Here is a 22,700-nt window from a genome sequence, read left to right on the forward strand (position 1 = left end):
TTTGTTGGACTGTGCAGAGAGCAGTCTTAAAGTTTTCCTCAAAGATAAAGAAAGAGGAACAACCAGTACCAACGGGAACACTAGCAGGCAATGTAATTATATGTAATTTGCTACACAAGGCTGCGGCATAGCAGCTAATGGTAACCAGACAACAGGGCAATGTAGGCCAAACATCAACACCATTGATAACTGTCTGAACAAAACGGTGGTATAAACAGGAAACCAGTTGACCTATTTCCAACATCTTTTTTGAAAACAAAGCATAAAGATAGACAAATCTTGAAAATGGAGTCCTGGAGTTTTCCTGGACCAGAACCTTAAGTATACCATATCACTAGATTGAATGAATGATGAACACTGTGGCCAGATAAGCCATCTGAGCTGCTCCTGCCACTGGATTGCAGTATCAATGCCAAGAGCTCAACTCAATGCCGACATGTCATCATACAGTGTAATTCACGAGCAAAACCATTTAACGCCAAACAAAAAAAGTCAAACATACCCTTATTCCTAATCCTAATAATTTACATCAGAGATGCTTTCTCTGTTTCCCAGCTTCTTGATCAGCTGTGCTCTGATTGGTTGTGCTTTGAAAAGGTCAGCAACCATGTTAAAGTTCAAGATCAAGTTTGGACGCAGAACGCAGCAGCCAGGTGTTAAATCCAAGCTGTGCATAACACGCAAGTTAGTTGCTGCAAGGGCCAGCCTCGTGTCTCTCTCTCCACAGGATAATAAAATTGGTGCAAAGCAACTGCTGATGATTATGTGTAGACAGGTTTATTGTGAATTTATTGATTTTATACTGCTGTTATCATTTTCCAGTCTGATGGTGATACCTTGAAAATGACACGATCAAGTTAAATAATTTCTCTAATAATTTTCCTCTAATGTGGTAAATGATGTATAATCCTTTGAGCTTTGATTTCTACTGATGTGCGACCACATGTCAGTCATAAATTAAGCGATTCATTTTACCTTCAAAGTTCAGTGCCACTCCCTAACTATGTAAAACCAGTGTTTCAGCTCAGTTACTGCCCAATGTGATGTTTGTCATCTAAGCAATGTCAAATATTGGTATGTTCTGTCTAGGTTCTGAAACATCGATTTGGAATTGGACATGATGATCATTGGTGCTGGAACACGATGCTTGATCTGGACCGCCATGTACTGCAATTGTGGGAACTGGCTCTTCAATTAATGAAGTTTATGGGTATAAATAACTATCAAATACAGAGTACATAGCTGCAGCAGTAACAGCTCCTCACTCAGCGCCAACCAACAAAGGCAGAATGTGAAATAAATACTTGCCTATGGTCTTCTCTGTATTCACATACACAAAGAAGACATGTACACACACACACAAACACACACACACATCTTAACCATAACTACAACCTGCCTAACCCTGGCACTTATCCTAACCAACAAAGACAGGTCTTCACTTGTATAAATGATGAGTAATACCTGAACCACACACATACACACACACACACTCCTTTGCTACTGTTTCTCTTTGATTGACACATATGGTATTTGAAGCCTGCGGACACACTGTGCCAGAACAGTTGTTGTTGTTGTTTCATTAAATGTTTTTCTTTTTGATGAGGAGAGGGAGGAAGCTCCAAAAAACATTCGGTCTTCTGTGGATCATGAAGCGTTTTGTGCCCACATTGCACAAAAGCTAAAGAGAAACACATGTTTGGCCTTGAGGTGAGACAACAAGGCGTCGAAATCTAGATTTTGATTTAAGTACAATGTTTAGATTGTAATTTTTGTGTACTTTTTTTCACTGTTGTTTTTCATGCATGTTTTTGAGAATGAGAATAGTGAATGAAATATTTCACTTCTCAGCTCATGATGCTTGACAGATGACTCCTTCAGTGGCTGAAAGCCAAATATGTGAAGGAAAGCAGTGTACAGTACGGCCTTAAACGTAACAATTACATATTTTCACCCTATTTAGATTTTAAGCATGTGACACAAAGGTTAACATTACTTTATAATGGCAGCAGCAGCATCTCTGTCAGTCGTGAATACACAGAACCAGCTGGCTCACTCTGTTGTGCCACGAGAGCTCACACACTCACAGTGGAGTGTTTTTCCATGACGTCACTGGTGAGTGAGTGTGTGTGCTATGTGTGCAGTGTATTTCCTCTCTTACATCACAAATGATTGGGTTTTGCATTATGAAAGCCTATAGTAACTTGCAAAATCTTTAAGATCTGACTTGCAGAAAGAGGATGACAGACATAGCCATAATTGATGACCTGTCTTAGAGTGACACCATGTAACACTCAGGGAGGGCAACATAAAATCAAACCTACAAATTGCAGTCAAGTTTTTTCTACAAGTAATATGTAAGAAAGCAGATGTTCAGCGATAAATAGGATGTGAAACAAAGGAAGAAACAGTAATAGTTACTGTGGGAGCAGATTTTAGATCACAAATCACTGATTAAAGAGATTTCCTGTGTCTTCAAACTGCAAGGTGATGTGGGCAACTGTATACCGTAAGACTATTCATACGCTAGCAGTGATGCAAAATAGTCTGTCTGCAGTGACTGTGTGGTGTGGAAACTGATCAGTATAAACTCCTTTCACACACAGAGTAGTGATAAAGAGGAACCACTTACTTAAATGCCATGCAAAGACAAACTGTGGCATGTTTAAACATGCAATGTGGCAAGATCTCATAGAAATTATAGCAAAATTCTATTTAATGCGGGTTTTTACACAAAAAACAGTAATTATATGAAATACCATCACCAAAACACACTAGTATTTAGTCTAATCTGCTCTTCATCTCTATTGTGAATAAATGAAAAGGTAGTGTGCAATTTGGCTAAAAGAGGGTTTAACCTTTTCTTGGCAGCAGTTATCACTTCGCCTAACAGACTGTTTGGTAAATATGATTTGATAATTCAGTCACTATCCTATCTTTTTGAGGCAAGACAATGGCTGAGCTTTCAACTTAAATGTTTGTCTGCCTAAACAGACCTGCAACATTTCTGGTGCTTTATATTTTAGTCAGTCAATGTCATGGCTTACATTTAATTTCATGACTTGAATCATATTTAAATGGTGGTTGTTTCTAGAAAAGAGAACCAGCCCCTAGTAGACAGAACATGTAATGAGACACTTTGCACCAATTCAATTATTCAAGACGAAAGGATCGGCCTAAGTCCAAGATGGGATACAGAGTACAACAACTCATTTAACTCATCATGAACCACGTAGCTCGCATAGGAAGTTGGACTCCACTGAGTACACTGGTACACAGAAGAGAGTTAAAAGGCAGTTTACAAGGACAATGTCTTTCAGCAGCTGTCAACAGGCAGTCAGGTTAGATGAGGCAAACACACACTGTAAAACGGAAAGACAGACAGAATGTTGGCAACATGTTGTGCGATACAGAGCCACAGCCCGGGCCAAGAATAAAGAGAGACTGACTGGAGCAAAGAGAGGGGTGGGGAGATGACTGGTGCTGAGTCAGACTGACGCCCATTACCAGGGCTGAGGAACAAGAACATGGTCTGACATTGAAATAGTCCCTGTCCCCTGAAGCTGCCCCTTATCCCAAACAACAAAAACAGTGAATCCTGTTTTTGTTGTTTGGGATAAGGGACAGCAAAAATCCAGAGAAATTGGATCCAAAAAAAAAAAAAGGCAAAAGTTAGATAGGTACTGGTCCTGACAAGGAAGTGGTTTAGCCAAAGACGATGGGATAGGAAACAGACAGACAGACATTCAGGCAATGGGATTGGGTCTGACTGATGAATGAGGGTGGCATGCAGCATGAATATCTGTGGAAGAACACAGGGAGAACAAACTGACTAAGAGATAGTCGGCGAGCTCAGCAGCTGATAAAAACATGAGTCAAACCGGTCAGACTAGCAGCTAGAGAGTTAATGAACAAAGAAAAACTAATCATGACCTGGTAAACACAAAGTGAAGAAAAGAAGTGGGACACTTCATTATCATTGCTCATGGAGTGAAACATAATAACCAGATCACATTTTGTGGTGTATTAATTTAGTTCTAGCTGTGAGGTGTCTAGAGGTTATCTTTGATACAACTGTTTGATCCCACTGTCTATTTCTCAGGACCTGGATAGTTTATTATTTCATTTTCATTTCATTTGATCATATTACACTGTTCCTAAACCGGAAACAACAGTAGGCCTATATATAAAAAATGATACAACAGATGCAGCTTTGTTTGCAATGTGAGTCTTACAGTCAATTCACCACTTTGGTCCTGACTGAAATATCTCAACAACTGTTGGATTGATTGCCATTAAATTCAGTAGCAGCATTATGGTGAAAATTATATCAGCACCAACATGTTGTTGTGACCATGTTAGCATGCTGATGTTAGCATTTCATGGAACCATTGTAGCCTAAAAGTTAAAACCATTGCGTGTTAGCATTGTCATTGTGAGCTTGTCAGAAAGATGCTGTACCACACAGAGCTTTTAGCAAGGATGTCGATTATTACTCTTGTTTATACACAAGAAAACCCCCAAAAACTAAATCATATATCTGTAACTGCCTGATCTTAATAGATTTCAATGAACATAGAGTAGGTAAGTGACAAAGTAGATGGATTACATTGTCTTTAGGTTAAATTGCTTTTCTGACTTTGGCTACGACATAACACTAACTGGGTCAAAGGTTGTTTCTGCGCAGGTGTGTTACAATGGAAAGCAATAGATTATATCTTAACCTATATCTCAAATGTATAACAGCTGTCTTTAGTGGCTTTAAATACAGTATGCCCCCATCTAAGGGTCAGTCACTGAACACTTGAGAACCCAGGGCCACAGTGATGGTAACATGGTTGGTCCTGGGATCTTCACGACACCATCACAACTCATCACAAAGAGACATGTGTGTCAGGGATTCTTTTCTAAATTTACGATGCACGTCTATAAAGTCTTCCTGTTCTAAAATAGATTGACCCATATTTTAGCTCAGCTGCCTTTTTAGGCACTATACAACCCCATCCATCTGTGTCAGGAGCATACGGTGACAACCTCATGCTGACCAAAGGTTAACTCTAGACATGAAATTAAATGTTACTTTCTCTTTGTAGCTTAGATAAAATATTGATTAGCACTACAGGTGAAGAGTAATAATCTACATCCTGGGTTGTTTTGTTGAATGAACTGATCCTGTTTAAGGCCCGCTGAAAACTTTCTGCCCTTCAAGGCTTATGTTACACTAATGGTGGTGCAAATTTAGCTCACTGGGAATACAAAATTATTACATAACTCCAAGAGGAGTATCTGTACAGCACACAGGAGGGAATCGCCTTCTCCACTATTTCTATTATTATTACCATATAGTAATAACAATAATCAAAATAGGGGAATCTGGGAAGATATATAATTGGTGGGGAGTCTGGGGGTCCCACCCCAGAAAAAGATATTCTAATTTTTACACCCCCTAACCTCTTTGAATTAAGTCAAGACACAGCCCCCTGCACTAGTCTAGATTAGTTAGACTGAGGTGCTATGAAAACCAAGAATGCATCAAGAACAGTTTATAACTGGTGGAACAGGACAGGAAGTGATTATTAGAAGAATGGCTATTTCATATTTGAAATTATATTATAAAAACATCATGTGCTGTATCTAAAATGGTTGGTCACAGGCTACTAGACCAAGGTCAAGGTCAAACAACGACAAACAATTGATAAAAAATTAAATTACAACACATTTGGATAATTCAACCTGGTTAAACAATGTTAAACCAGAGGGTTGCTGTTCTCAATACTCACAAGGTCATCTTCAAAGTCTTACAACTGCAACAATTAATGTGCAAACAATCTGGATGAATGAAATGGCTTCACAACAACTACCTAATGCCACCTGTTTATTTTACTCACAGGCTCCAGTGGTAGCTGCTCTCATAGCTCCACTAGTTGCTGTACTTGTAATGGTTTGCAGGAAGGAATAATCATGACTTCAACAGCAGATAATTTAACCTACATTATCTCAGATCAAGGACTATTGTAATGCACACAACCTGTGCTCGGATGTTTATACTTTGTCCTGTGTGCACAGAAAGTCGATTTAACATAATCATAAGTCTATTTCTTCATGACTGAGTGGATTTGAGGCTTCCTCTGTCTTCAATTATTTTAACCAAAAATGTAGAATTATATCAATAGATTTTAAATTCAAATGCATACTAACCTAAAAACCTGTTACTGGCATCTAAATGAACGTTTCTGAGCGACAGAGACGCAGAGTGCTCGTAACCATAGTAACTCCGTCCCATACCTGTCTGCGTGCGCACGGCGTGAGAGGAGCAGCATGGGACTAAATTACCATCACAGATTTGTGGATATTTCTCACATTACCCCATCTGGTCTGCGCTGTTCTGTTGTGTCTGTCTGTGTGCTGTCAGTGTATTACCGCGCAGCAACTTCATCAGTTATCAATTTGTTTTTCATGCTAATGCTAATTTTTGTGTCTCAAATTGAAATAGCTAGCTGAGGGACGAGCGAGAATATGTCTAGTTCACCTGGGCAACATAGCTTAGTAAATACACAAAAGATGTTAGCCAACTCACAAATGAACATGAAGACTGAAGAAAACTTACCATGAAGAAAGACGATTCCTGAATGTCAGATGAGGCTGTTTGTGCCTATAGGCGCTGGATGCATTTGATGACGTATGCTTCTGATGACGTATGACCATTGATTGATACTAGTTACGTATAAAACTCGTTGTTAACATTGGTTTGGTGTAAAAATCTCCTCATATCTTACACTTTGTTGTCTAGAGAATTATTTATCAAGACCCATATGCTATCAGGTTCACTGGGAGATTTAGAAAATGCAAGTGTGATATGATTATATGAATTTAACCCCTACAGATGTATATAGTCTAATATTGTTTAATTGTTTAATATAATGAATAATTTTTTTTTATTAATCTACACCAGTGTGAACAGAATCCTAAATCATGATAACTAAATACTTATGCCTAAATAGCTCTCTGACCTCTACCAAGAAGGGAGTTCACTGACGAGTGATGGTTTGTTTAATTAATAATTAAAGGTTTTGTAAACCATCGTCAGTGCAACTAAATGTGCCACAAGAGACAAACAGCATCTCAGACCAAAACAAGTTTGGCGGTTACACAACAACTGCCAGCCAAAAAGTGATTTCTGTCCGCGGGAGCGCGTGCAGCCTGTTAAAGCTGAAAAGTGCAGTTTCTATGCCTCTACAGCTGATTTCATCTGGATCAAACAGCCATTACGAACAAATACACTAACTCTATGTCCGAGCTAATAGTGATGTTATGTATGTGTGGGACGATAACGTTTATTTCAACACAATTTGCGGCCATAAACGTGTTTGCTGTTTATAGTGTATCAGGCATGATATTAACGTGATTACAGTCAATAATGTTATTTTTATGTTTGTGTGTTTGTTATGTCTGAAATCCTTGTTAAATAAACTGTAATTAACATGAGGTATGTCTGACTGCAATAAAGACATTTGGGACTGAAAGGGTTTTCTGCCCCAAAATTACTTCAAATCACTCACCACAATTATGATTTGAAGATTATACCATAACCGGTACTTTTCACTAGTTCAAAACTCTGTAAAGGGCCAATGCAACACATACAATGCAGCTTTTTACTTGCCAAAAATTGATTCCAGCTCCTAATGTTGGACTTAATAGGTATATATATATATATAGAGTACTGGTTATGGTAACAAACAAACAACCTAATGGCACTCAGTTGAATGCATGCCTCCACCAAGGCCAAACAATCCTACACATGTGCAGGATCTTTATTCAAGAAATATCTAAACACACTGGATTCTTAAGCACATAACATCAGATGCTTACGCTTTTAAAGCTGCATTGAGTGGTTGGATGGAAAATCAGGTCTGTGTAGTGAGCTGGAACAAAGCCTTTGACAGATTGTGTGACAGTATCTGCAACCTGTTTGTGCTGTTAATTACAATTTTTGTAACTCTCCAAACGAGACAATCCAACATGAACACCCACGTCACTTGGTGAGTGAGAAAGTAAGAGAGTAGGCAGGATATCAGCTTCTCTTTTAAGCTCTCTGTGTTCATCCTTCCTACTACTTCCATCACTTTTTGTATATGTACAATGTATACGAGCGTGACACCATGTATGCCTCAGAGGAGAGACTATAAAAGTACATCATTGTCCACATTTGACAGATAATCTCATTTCAACTTTTGCCTAATACATGGTTGGATGACACTTTGTACAAATTTCTTTGTATCAAGCATAACCCCAGCCTTACTGAAAAGAAAGAGAAAGGGAGAGAGACAGAGCCACTGTACAACATCTGAATGTCCTTTATTTATAGCCTTCCACATCTTTACCTTTCAAAAGCAAGTTATTCTGAGGAAAGGATGACATGTCAGTCATATCATTCAGGTGGAAACAGAGTAAAAGAAACACTGAATTAAATAGGCCAGCTAAACAAAAACAAAAACTAGAGTTAAAAGTGTTACTTCACCCAAATCCCCCCCAAAAAAATGTCTTACTTAAACCGAGTAATTCAAATTTCATTTCATTTCACAGATGAAATACAATTTTTCTCCAGTGTATTTGGGTTGCAACATAATATCAGCAAACAAAACACAACTACTTGCATGGGTGGATGTCAGTAGGGGAAGAGGGGGAAATACTCTGTTTTGTGTGATATGTGTGACTATATTATGCATCCATTTATGGCTTTGATCACCTATTAACCCTATGAAACTATGATACCTTTTGTATTTTGTGTAATCTCCTGTTTTTTGAGATCATCACTTTTTCGTGTATCTTGAATACAAAAAACAAATATTTACAATATGCAGTATATTTATGATGAAACACAAAGCTTTTAGGTGTGTAAACTCCCTCATCGCCCATTAGAAGTTTTCTGCTAATAGGAAAGCTGCTTAGTGAAAGCAACTTTTTTATACAGTTATTAAAATCATTATAAAATGTGGGTCAGCAACTTAACAAAAGGAAATACAATAGGTTATGATCCAGTCTGCTACATTGGCTGTAAGGCAAGTCCACGTATGTTTTCATCACACTCTGCATCACTTGCAACAGCTTCTTTGAGAGTCTGTGTGATAGTATCTGCTGGTGACACAGTAATGGAGGGTTTTACTTTGAAAATGTCCCACCTTTCAGGAAGCAGGCCACGATTGAACAGGAACAAACCCAGCATGGAAAACACTATGATGGTCACAAGGGTGCAGAGCATGGAAACTGTTCTGATCGGGTACTTTTGGACATAGATGCCATCTTCCAACGTGCAACCAGGAAGTTGAAGAACAACAGGAAGACCTATAGTGTTCTCTCCCAACAAAATCCTTACAGTCAGCCCTATGACATAACCCATCATGGCACCGTACCCATTTGTCATTTCAATGAAGAGCACACAGACCAGGTGGGGGAATATAAGGGTGTAGGAAACATCTGCTCCAAGAATCCAGAGGACCAGGGTGCTCTTTGTGAAGAACGTTATGGATGTCCCAACCACACCCACCACCACCACTGTGACCCGAATCACCCATTGTATTTCATAGTCTGAAGCCTAGGGACATGGAGACGAGCAAAAAGAAACACTTCATGATTCATTCATGTGTGTTGGATCCAAAATGGATTTATTTAATTAGCTTTTTTAGTTTGCAATGAATGGAAACATTAAGGACAGAGAGACCAGCCCTAGCCCACAGGTCTAGAGACACACTGTGCCACTGAGCTGCCACCGTCAACATCTGCACTCCTTACCTGTTTACGCAAGATGTTCTTGTAGATGTTTGACGAGAAAACAGAAGTTGCAGACAAGAGGCTGGAGTCTGTGGATGACATGACAGCAGCAGCCACAGCTCCGATTCCAATGATTGAGATGTAAGATGGAGTGAGGTATTGTAGGGTCAGGGGAAGGACCAGACTCTGCTCACCACGTACGAATGGAGGTGGAGAGCCATACAGCGTCAGGTTCCAGTCTGGACAAGAGAAATGACAAAGTTCAATTTCCTCACCAGGATATTATATCCTTACAGCACTCCAACAGAAATCTTGGCTCTATTCTGTAATTAAAAGGTTTTGTTATCAAAGACAGTTCTCTTACCAACTCGCTATAACTTTAATATATACAATTATAAAACGTTTACATCTATAATGACATAAATTAAGTTGTATTAAACTGAACAAGCTGTACACAAAAAGCTGTGTTTCTCTGATAACTTAAGACCCAGACATCCGATGACTAAAATCCTCCATCTGGTTAAAATGTATTGTTAAAAAAGACCCAAGATCTAAGAAGTGTATCGTAAAACTGTGGCTTAAAACTGGATAAAAAGTCCATATTGACCACTTCTGGCAGACAACCACAATGCTGACAAATGGAGACACATAGAGAATATAACGGCTTTGGCAGGCAATCAAATGAAACAGTTACATTGATTAAAATTACGTATTTCCTAAGGTTTGAAAATTGCTCAAAACATTTGAGATAATATAAGGTAAGGTGTAGGGATAGGTCTAATCGTTTTTTGGCTTTTTAATGTGGAAAATTACATATTATACCTTTATGGCAAACGTGTTAGCAAAAAGTTGCTTATTTACACATCTAGCAGAAACACAGCATCATTACCATTCATTTGGCGTTGTATTTTTAGCCGCCAAACTCCTGAGGGAAACATCTATCTCTTCAGTTACTAAATACCTCAGTGTGTTCACCAGCTAGTTGCTAATTTTGTCTCCCTGACCTCTCTGACTTTAGGTGCTGGGCAGGTAGTGCACAATGAGTGTTTTCACTGAAAACAGCTGCCTATTGTGGCTGTTAATGGGATTGATGAGAGGACTGACAGAGAACCAAATGAGCAACTACAAAGCTGGGTGATATTTCGCTGAGTTCATCCCTTTGTGCAGTCCCTTTAAAGTAACACATTTGTTCCACTGTTAACATAAAACATTGACTTGTATTTTGTTACACAACATCTGAAATAATAGTCACAGGCTGCAACAAACAAGCAAAAGAATTCATCAAATTACTAGAACCCCATTTCATATTCAATAATCAATAGAACAATCAAAATACAAACATAAAAAAGATATTAAAAAAATGCAAGGACAACGTGAAATAAACACAAATAGTATTTATCAAAAACGAAAATCTCATATATTATAGTAATCTTATATAAAATATAAGCTATAGTGTAGCTTATATTCATTTCCAATTCCAGATGAGCATTAAAGTTTATATATCATTTCAAATTATATTTACACTTATTGTATATGTACAAAAGCAACCTAACTATCAAAACAGTCAGAAAAGCCTGCCTCACCTAGCCCCACAAACACAGCATCTGCTGTTAGCCATGTCTACAGCCCTTGACTGACCAGGTTTTCAATACCTGAATGTTGTGCTCAACGGAAGCACTTGAAGTCAAAGAAAATAACTGTAAGACAGTAGTTGTATCTGTTTTATATTGTTCCAGTATGAAAAGTGGAACAAAGAAGCATTTGTTTTGCCTAAAACAATAATCTACAAATGATTACTATTCAGGAAGTAGAATGAGGCTCCATGTGTTCCAGGTCAAAAGTATTGCAAAGTGAGTGTTATAGAGAGTGCTTGTGTGACAGGGGCCTCTGTTTAATACTGAGCAAACTGTCTGTGGGCTTTCAAGAAATAAGCAGTGCTTTACAGTAGATCAGCAAGCCGCTTTTTCACAGAAAGCCCAGAATTGAAGCTTAGTGCAAGTTCAATCAGGAAGACTAGCTCTATTCTCCCTTTCTCACCCCTCTTCTCCTCATAATCACCAGATTTCAGGTGTTCGGGAACCAATCATATCGCACCACGATCTCATACTGCCAATCAAGTTGTCCCAGTAATACTTTAAAATTGGTTCTCCTCTCTCCCATTGTAGGCTGTCATCTCAGAGCGGTTGCTGCGACCCTCCTCCAGCCCTTTCACCTCCAGTCTTCATATCGAGTTAGGCTGAGCTCATCATCACTCTCTTCACATCCATATATCTCCAACCTCTCCCCTTTCTATCTCCAGGACCACCACCAGTGTCTAGACCCGGGGAGGTTTCCTATATTTTGCCATGGTCTGATGTACACCGACCATGGTAACTAGCAAACTAGTGCTGCTTTCTCTGTTATATTGCAAAATGACTAACAATCAATAATTTGTCCAAAGAACACAAATAGCTCCAGACCATAATGTGTCTGTATTAAAGGTCTGTCATCTCAAACCTAATTCCCACCTGTGGAGGCGGCGACAGCCCCGACCAAGATGGGGGGGACTCCCAGTATGGTGATGACAAGTGCAGCAGCGTAGCAGGTTAACTGGGCTGTTAGTGTTGAGGAGGCAGACAGCGTCCTCTGGTGGAAGCTCTGAAACGCAACACTGCCAAGAGCCTGGAAGAAAAGAGCAGAGGGAGAGGAGGAAAATGCAACATGAGGACGAGGAAAGATGAGGAAGACGGGGAAAGAGTAAAAGATAAACTGATAGAGAGCATTTCTCCATCACACTGTGAAGTTCAGGAAGAAACAATGTCCTAAAGATTTCTAATACTGCTCTGACAAGTTGAAATATTTACTCACAGCGATTTATTTATTTATTCCCACTATACCTACTCCAATTCAAGAGCTACAGTCTGTCACAGAATGCATCGCGCCAAAGGCAGCAAAACACTCTAGTAGGGTCAAAGGTCAAACACAGGGTTGATCTTAGTTGTGTTCTTAGAACTGTGGAAGGAAACCAGAGAAACCGCGGAGTAACTCACACACAGACTCTGAGCTGACATTCAGACCATAGACCTTACTTGTGTGAAGTAACATTAGTAAACCACTGAACCACTGAGGTGACCTTTATATGACATTGTAATTTAGGGGCAGGGTGAGACTCACTGTTGTAGATTGGTTAAGTGGTGAAGAGGTGAATTTTTATATTTATATACTTTATATATCCATTACAATTATGTAACGTTTTATATTTTTTAATATAAAAAAAAAACAGTATTTGACAACAGTGTAGATGTAAATGTTATACAAGCTTTACGTAGAAATAAAAATAAAAAGCCATGCACACACCTCCAAATGAACAACTTCTCACAGAAGTCATAAGAAGCAACATGATGTGCATGTATATCATGTACTGTACAACTGCTGTCACGACAACTACTGACCTCACCTCCTCTTGCCCCTCTTCAGCCTCCAGTTACTGGTATTAATCCTGTTGTATTTATCCTGCTTATTCACAACCTGTCAAACCCACTCACTTCACCGTTACCACACCATTAATCCAGCTGCTCCATTATTCTCCAATCACCATCAACTATACAGAAAACTTCAGTTGTGGAAAGTAACTGAGTAAATTTATTCAAGTACCGTATTTAAGTGAATATTGTAAATGTGGAGAAATACTGTCGGTACTTGTTGTTCTACATATCTATATCGTAGGTAGATGTCATAGGTACTGGAGATGTGATTCTTCCAGCACTGATGAGGCAGTATTATAACCCTGTAAATGTTTTCTAGTCTGACAACAAACGAAAAAGAGAAGAAGAAGACAGGCACAGTAAACAATAACAACACATGGAATGGCAGCAGCAAGTGCTGGTGCAGCGACAGGTCTGAGGCGACTTGTGGAAAAAAAAAAGACACACAGAGAAACAGTATCGTTTTTGTACCCAAAGGTACATTTTTCAGAAAAGTACCCTGTACAGTACTGAAATGGTCCTTAGGGAGATAACTGTGGAGCTTGGTTTAATTTTAAAGGTACAAAATCATTGCTGACAGCAATAGTTACATAATTGTACTTTTAACAAGATTAAGGTACAGGCAGGTGATGCGGCGAGTCAGAGAGTTGGGTTTATTATAATAAAACAGGCTACAATTTCCATTCAATTCTTGGTCTGGGAATAATTTTATCAGCTTCATTAACAACATAGCTGGGTGTGCATTTTAGTGATTTCAGCCGGTCTTTACATTGTTATAATGCTTTTAATAATGTTGTAGGGTCATAAGGCAGACTTACAAAGCCAGATCTGCTTTTTGTCATGTGCTGGACCTTTTTTAAGGATAAATCAGTTCCATCAGAACAATACATTGAAATGCACTGAAAATGGATTAGTTTCCATCTAAAATGTTGATTTTGTTATAAGATGTAAACTATTTGTCGGTTTTTTAAAAATAGATTTTAGTCAATAACTCATAACTGTACCTCATAAGGTATCAATTCTGTTTAGTGGTATTTGCAGGGGCCATGGGTGTGAGTGCGACCCGTGGCCCTTTGCTGCATGTCATTCCCTCTCTCTCCCCCTGACTTTCCTGCCTGTCTCTCACTGCACCTACCTGCTAGGGTGCACCTGGAGCGACAAAGCCTTTGTACCTTTTTAGGTCCATTCCTGTACTTTGATTTCTTAGTGTGTACGGGGACATTTTGAACTTGACACAGATCATCAGGGAAAAGTTATAGACAACCAAAAGCCATATATGGCTGTCTGATTATGTCCAAATGTTAACCTATATAAACTGACTTCTTTGGACTTCTCTGTGCTATTTAGTGATAGTTTCAGTTTTAGCCAGACTTTAAATTCAATTATTTTTAATTCGAGGAGGATGTATCGATAGAAGATGAAGGAAGGTGGCTGATGTTGGCGAGAACGGGGGACAAGTCAGTGAGCACTGCGTGTACAGTGGGTATTCTTAAGGGTGTATCTAATGGTACAGTGCAGATGTAAACCCTAGTTGTCACATGTCAAGATGACTCCTAACATTGTGCTGTTCTGCTGTCACAGCAATATTTTTTTCCTGTTTGAAGTGTTTGTCATGCACACGCAATAAACATCAAAAACCCTGTTCTGTGTATGAATTGCCAGGAAATCTAGTCCGGCAGATTTTTCTAATTCTCTACCTTGATTATGGAAACAAGACTTCACATTTACATGAAACTGAAGAAATCATATTAGTGCAGAAGGCGGATAGTAACTCAGTTATATTCATGTAAAGGCACTGACATTAGGTCTGTTGGTCCAGTGCCTGTGCTCTTGGCTTATGGATGGAACCAGGAAAAATACATATATTTGCCTACAAAGGTTCAGGTCCAGTAAGTCAAAGAAGTATGAATATTCAACTCACCAGCATCAGGAAGTCATCAGTCCACCTCAAGACTTTATTCTGCTCCAGGGTGCCAACCCAGGGCTCTTGGAACGTGTGGTTAAAAGCAGTCTGGGCAATGTTTGTGGATATGGGGTTGAGCAGAAGGAAGGGGACACACAGCCACTGTAAACAGATATCGAGATCATGAGACTGAAGACCTGAACGCAACAAGTCGGTTATTTTGTCAGATGTCAAAGTGAACATATGACCTTTGAACATTTGTAAATCCCCCCCCCCTTTTATTTTTTACCTCTCCGTTGAGAGGTTCTTTGTGTTTGTACGCGTCTGCCAACTGACTAAATGGATTGAGGTCATTTTCTTAAAAGATTTAACTGACAGTGGAGACAAGCTATGAAGACACACCAAAGGTTTCTAGTTGGAATCAGACCAGGGTCTTTGCAGTTAACATGGTGTGCTCCTTAGGCATTAAAGACTTTCCAGGATGAGTGTAATTGTTTTTGCTGTTTGCGATATATCTGTTTCCAGAAACTGTTTTACTAACGTGTCAAAATGTATCTCAAACCATTTCGCCTGCTTCGGGATCAGCTTGTGAATTCCCATCTGACTTTTTCAGAATTGAGACTCTGCTTCAGGGCTCCATTTTGTTTCAGAAAATTTGGATTTGTTGTGCAAACGTCTTAAGACTGATGCAACAGCCGCTCAACTACAACAAACAAAAAAACAGGATTATTTGAAAGGGTTAGGGCTTCTAGTGATTTCGAAACAACAACATGACAGAAAAACAGCTCATTTGAGACATTGCTTACAAAATACAATACATACAATTTTATACAATTATTTATATTTTATACAATTATCCAGAATACAATGATTTCACGCTGTTACTTGAAATAGAAAGAAAATTTCTCATGCCTTTTTCTGTGCCTCTACTACTACGATATGTTAATATGCTGTACATACCTGTAGACACTGTATGTCTTGGGCCCCCCCCGATGGCTCACCTGGTAGAGTGCGCACCACGAAATCCTAACCGCAGCGGCCCGGTTTGAATCCGACCCGTGGCCCTTTGCTGCATGTCATCCCCCCTCTCTCTCCCTGACTTTCCTGTCTCTCTCTCTCTCACTGTAACTATCAGATTAAAGGCAAAAAATGCCCAAAAAATAACTAAAAAAAAAAAAGACACCGTATGTCTTTAAAAAGAATGTGTGCTACTGTGAAAGATGCTGTAACTCACCAAACTGAGGAAAACTAGAGAGAGCTGGATGATGTCAGTGTAGGCCACTGAATACAGGCCTCCTGACAAAGTGTAGATGATGGCCACGGCTGATGAGATCCAGACAGAATAACTATATGGCAAGTCCAGGATCACACTCATAGTTGTTCCTGTCAGACAAAAACCACAAACACAGATGTACAAATTGAAATGCTTTAATTGCAACCACTAAATAAAAAAGTGTGTTTTTACTTTATATGTCGGTGTGTTTACCTAAACCAAGCAGAGTGCAGGACACCCACAGCACATCCACCAGCAGAGAAGGCAGTACCAGAGCACCACTCAGCACTGCGCCGTACTTCCTCTGGAATGGGTCCATGACGGTGATATACTTCTTGTCCCTCATTGGCTTGACAAAGAAAAGACCACCTTGTGCAGTGGGGGAGATATTAACTAATACTTTCTATTTGATATCAGAATACATTTTTAAAAACTCTAGTTTTGCATTACACAGTTTTCATCATGTCATTGAGTTTTTTGATGCTGCATGCACGAAGTGATTTCAGAAGGCGAGCCAACACACATGGCAACACATCCAATCAAGGTCAGACAAATCCTACAAATACTTTGGGATAATTATTGAACTTTGAGGTAAATTGTGAATCTGTGTGTAAAAAGTGGCATCAGCGCTTGCTGTGTCTGAGGAAACTGTTGCATTTCCAGATTGACAAGACCATGATGATTTTATTCTACCGTGCTTTAATTAAATAGATTTTATCCTTTTCTCTGGCATCATAGTTTGGAAATCTGTCTTTGAAGAGCAGGAATTCTCTCCAAATTGCTAAATGGTCCAGTAAGCCGATTGGTGAGTCACGTCTTGACCTAGCATCCCTGTACACCAGACGGTTACAGCGGATAGCTGGATTTTAAATGACGACTCCAACCACTTGAACTGTGTGCGTGGGACTGATGACTCTTATTGCAAACAGAATTTACCTACGGGTACAAATAAAGTATCCTGAACCTGAACTTGGACTGTGCACTGCAAATTATCAATATTAAGCACATCATGCTCACCGAAACAAATTCCTGACTGTGCACACTACAGTGTTGTACATCTTAATGTACATAGCTCTTTAATAAAATCAGTTAAATCACTATGAGAGGCAAAAAGTGAATCACATTTGGAAAACAGATGAAATGAGACATATAAAAACAATATGTTCATGTCTGATATGTGTGTCTTTATCAGAGAAACAGTATGTCTTACCTATTATGAAAGACACAGAGTACTGTATAGGCATAAGAGCCCACATCAAGCCCAGTTTGGGAGTGTACACTGCCTCAGCTAGACCCAGGAGAAAACCACCTCCGACCCATGTAGCTGCAGAAAAATCACACACACACACACACACACACACACACACACACACACACACACACACACACACACACACACACAAATAAAACAATTCAATTGGAATATAATTTCCTGCAGTGTGAGTATGCTGCAGCCCAGATATTGCTGAGGTATATGGATGTGGATAAAACAGTGATCCATAAAACTATAGTAGAATAAATAAAAGAAAAACAAAGGTGTGGTGCATCATTTAGCAGACTGCATCTGCTTTTGCAGTTTCACCTGTGTTTACATGCAGTAAGAGTCACTACCACTCGAGCTGGGAATTAAACAACTGGCTATTTGTTTAAGACAAACATAGTTGTATTAACAGACAGACCCCTCTTACTATCCATAACTGTGGGTGTTTTAAAATATTTTTCCAGTCACTAATATGTTTAATAAATATGGCTCTACTACATGGTCTTGGTAATTGAGGTTATTGATTATTGCTTACTGATTAAGAATGCAATACTTCATGTGCTGCACTTCTTTTCCAGACGAACTGGAAGGAAAGCATTGACTGATGCAGTCTTGAAAACATGTCCATATTTAGCAGCAGCTGGTTGCGCAAGATTGAACCAAGTTACCCACATTGAATTTGGCACAGTGGCTATCTTGCTGTTAAATTTTATTGGTCTGGCAGTTGAATTAAGAGCTAATGTGTTTCAAATGAAAGGAGGACAATATGTACATTCTGGCCATAAAGTAAATGTTACTATAGCAATCAATCATCCACTTTTCACATAATGCGGTCAGCAATTAAAATTACACACCACAACATCTTGAATGCATTATGCTTGGTGCATCTGTGTCTTGAATCATGAATCACTCTAATCACAGCCCGTGACTTAGTACAATGTAATCCCAAAATTAGATTGGTAAAGCTAATCTGGCCCCTAATGCATTATTTGACCCCAATGAAATTAACAGTATCCACCGGATTACTAAATTTTAATGATCTGTGAAGCTGCAGCCTGGCTGGTCTTCTCCTAAAATGAAAAACACTGATTTGGATGTTATCCTCAATAAAATACACAATGCAGTTGCTCTTTGAGTTTGCCTGCACTCTGATGCAGTAATCAACAATAAATGATTCCGGATTGACAACTACTGTTCGTCCTGAGAGAATAACGTTTTCTCAGGATAAAAACATAACAGCAAGAGCTGATCGAGTAAAAACTGCCTTTTTGTTTGTGCATCAATCTCTTGCAATGTCAACAAGAAGACTGTCATTAACCATTCTCTACCTGCTTGTGACTTCTTTTGCAGACCATGCACATTGCATACTGTCTGATGTCTGTTTTAAATATGTGTCTTGTTGCTGTGTAGCTATAATTTCACTTAACTATGCTATAAAAGAGCAGGTATGCACAACAACCCACCAAGTATAAATAAAGGCTTATTAATAAATAAATAATAACTTTTTTTTACCCCAAAAGAATGACATGATTAACTTAATCTGGGAAAAATAATATATGACAAAATAAACATATTCATAATCATATTATCTATTATCATCTAGGCTAAGATGAGTTTCTGAGTCCCACTGAATAACTGACCACTCATGGTGAAAATCCCGACAAGCAAGTTGATATTCCTGTCTCCAAGGAGAATCACTTCAGTTCTGTTTCCACGGCTGTTCCTCTCAGCCTTCCTGGACTTCCGGGCGGCCCAGAACCCTGTCCCCAGAATAAGCAAGTAGAACACCACCACCGCAACCACGCCGGGGATGTTCAGAGCCATGGTGGTCAGCCACTATGGAGCACACTGACAAACAGATCGGCTAAATGGATAACAAATACTGACACTGTATATTTACCAAGAGGGTGCAAGCACAAAGGTCGCCAACTGAATCAGGAACCCAGAAACCGTGTTTTAGTAGCACTCATGAGTTCACCAGACGTCGCAATATTGCTGATATTGATTAATTTAACCTCACTTAAAGTGCAACTAAACAACTTCACCTGCTAAGCTTGGCTAGGAAAAGGGACATTCACTTGTCCAAAACCAAGATTTACTTCTCACTGGTTAGTATTAATGAAATTAATAGAAATCTCAATGAGACTGTCTGATTAAATAATAGATTAAATAAAAATAAATAAATAAATAAATAAACACACAATTCATATAAATTTCAGCCTTTGGAAGCATGCAGTCATTGTAAGGTTGTATTTGTTTTTGCATGTTGGCAATTGCAGACCTTTGGGGTGAGCAGGATGTCAAAGGATCCATTATACGTTTGGGTTTTATGGTTATATTGTTGTTTGTGGGTTTATCTACATCCAGCAGAGATTTAGTTATGCACCCCCTTTTAGGAGGGTGGAAGTAATAAAAGTGAAACATAGAGGTAAAGAGATATTAGTTACAAAACCCAAAAATTCAATGAGAGTCTTGGTGTACCCTGCACAAGATCTGTCCTTTGTGCACAAATAAACCAGTCGAACTGAAGTGTTGACTTGTTGGTCTGATTTGTACACTTTTTCATCTCTCGGTCACGAGAAATCATCTTTTCAGTCATATAAAGACCTGGCTACAAACATCACTCATGGCTGTTTCATGTTTGTGCTTTTGTTTTGCTCATGTAGCCTGCTTTACTTTAGCTGAATTAGTTCCTAAAACGACCACTTTATTCTCTGGCAGTAAAAATGACCACTTCAATTGATTCTACCACAGCTACCTTTGTACCCATCACCCTCACCTCTGAACTTCCCCTTTCACTACTACTGTTTATACTACTCATATCACCACTATGACTCATGCTTTAAATACTTCACATGAGTTGAGGGTCATTTCTCTGCTCACACTTAATTTTACTCCTGATTTTGCTGTCGCAACACTGAATGTATACATGCAAAGGTCATACAGATTATACTGAGAGAATATTTGTATTAGTCAAGTTTAAAGCTAACAGGTCTGTGCAACAAGGCCAGTGAATGAAGGCAGTGGGTATGCCAAAACCACAGCACTTACCCATCACCACATGAAGGATGAGCAAATATAAATAAAAGATACTGCAGCTGGTGTTAGTGGAAACTGGTTTAAAAAAAAAAGCCTTGCACAACACTTACAGTAAATAATAAAGCCGACAGCATTGCAAAGAAAAAAAAATCAAACACTGGTAGACTTAAAACAATAAGTTAATTGTTAGATTAAGTGATTACTCAACTGAATTTTTTTTTTTATCAGTCTTATAAGTAATTTTTTGAAGCAGAAACTTTTCTCTGGGTTCATTTTCTGCTGTGTGAACTTTATGTTGCATATCTCGGTATTTTAGACATTTCCACCAGTCTCTTATCTTTCACAGTCCAAACAATAAATTAATTGATAGGAGAAAATAACATGCAGGTTATTTAATGGAGAAAATAACTGGTAACTGCACCTCTACACTGTGGCTAAAGCTAAAACACTGCACCACCATAGGTCACTAAAAGTATCACTAAAGCACAAAACAGTTTCTACTACAATGTAAGTAGAAAAGTAAGCGCATGTAAAATTATATTGTTTCCACTCTTTAATGCCCAAATATAGCTGACCACAACATGTAGACTGTAGCTGTTAAATATTTCATAAAATGACTTTTCATATTACCACCCTATGAGGACCAAATGTTTACAACTTTCTGACTTATTCGGATGCTGCTGAGCCACATGTTCATGATGTTGCTGCCTCATTTCACTGGAAGTGTGTTGCTTTTGAAACAGCTGTGGTCCAAATATAGTTATCTGAGCTACTGACATTAGTAAACTGCTAACGATGACCCATTCACAAATGACCATGACAACAAGTTATCAAACAGTTTGAAACACGGACATAATACTTTTACAACTAGCTACCGTTAGCTAAATAACAAGTATTTACACCAGTCTAATAAGCAGTGACTTCATGACTTGAAGAGCCAAACAATTCAATGCATTCATACCGTTAGGAGCAATAACAAAAATGTTTACAGAGTGGGCTCTACAGTAAATTCATTTACAGTTATGTCTCTTTGACTTACCTTACTTTGACATCTGCAGTCTGTCCCACGGTCTGTTCCACTGTGGTCAAGCCAGCCCTCATCCGTGGCCAACCAGCTGCTCCTGTGGTCAAACCGTCATTGGTCATTCGTGTCTCCGTGGTCAACCCAGCCGTCCCTGTATTTCGAGTGCGCGATTTATCAAATATTTACGAAAGTCGCACTGAGACAGCTCTGGGGAAATGCTGGAAATTACAAATCAAGCGAAAAGGGTTGTTATAGTTCTCTGGAAGGGACAAATTGTTGACTACTCAAAAACTACACAGTAAAAGTACTTCATAGTAATTTCGCACGTCCAGCTGTGTATGTGTTTGAACTACTTATGTAAAAAAAAAAAAATTGAAGGAAATAGATTATATTTCAGATTCTTTTCCTTTCATGTCTCAACACACATTGTTCTGTTAAAAGAAATATTGGAAATGAAATCCCATGCGATCTTTTATTTTGAAATCCGGGGTCACTCCTTGGTGGGATTTGCAGCTTGTATCTTTTAATTACTATAGTATACTGTATATGAAACTTCATTGAACTTCATCATTCGATGTTCCTGCAGGTCATTTCCTAGAATAATTAAGTGTTCCAGTATCACTTCTTTTACATGTGAGATTATATTCAAAAGTCATTTCCAGCAGTTGTTTCAGTGCGACTACCGTAAAAATTTGATAGATCGCGCACTCGAAATACAGAAAAGGTTGGTTTTGACCACGGAGACACGAATAACGGATGGTTTGATCAAGCAGTCTCGTTCCAATGGATGTTTGTTATATTTTTTGGAGAAGTTGTGGTTAAGGCAGGTACTCAAACTATGACACGACCAGTTACATTGTGTCAAATGAATCTAATGAAAGCGGTCGTTTCCAAACAAGGACCAACCAGAAATCACCGTCTTTTAAGAAATAACCGTTAGAAATGAGTTCAAGTCCTCAGCCCACAGC

General features: G+C 38.8%; 1 protein-coding gene across 1 annotated transcript; it reads right to left on the reverse strand.

The window, feature by feature from the left end:
* Window positions 1–8,331: 8,331 nt before the first annotated feature.
* LOC111652302 (high affinity choline transporter 1-like) lies at window positions 8,332–21,901 on the reverse strand. Its single transcript, XM_023402526.2, has 9 exons — window positions 21,748–21,901; window positions 19,310–19,517; window positions 17,619–17,732; window positions 16,622–16,777; window positions 16,370–16,518; window positions 15,154–15,297; window positions 12,276–12,429; window positions 9,790–10,007; window positions 8,332–9,592 (listed from the first exon to the last, which is right to left on the reverse strand). Exons 2-9 carry the CDS (start codon window positions 19,491–19,493, stop codon window positions 9,044–9,046), a joined length of 1,668 nt encoding a protein of 555 aa, XP_023258294.1. The 5' UTR covers window positions 19,494–19,517; window positions 21,748–21,901; the 3' UTR covers window positions 8,332–9,043.
* Between the last annotated feature and the right edge of the window lie 799 nt (window positions 21,902–22,700).

The sequence above is a fragment of the Seriola lalandi genome, unplaced genomic scaffold, assembly GCF_002814215.2.
Source record: "Seriola lalandi dorsalis isolate HSWRI2012SDOR001 ecotype SW California unplaced genomic scaffold, Sedor1 jcf7180002053942, whole genome shotgun sequence".
In the NCBI taxonomy this organism is placed as follows: domain Eukaryota; kingdom Metazoa; phylum Chordata; class Actinopteri; order Carangiformes; family Carangidae; genus Seriola; species Seriola lalandi.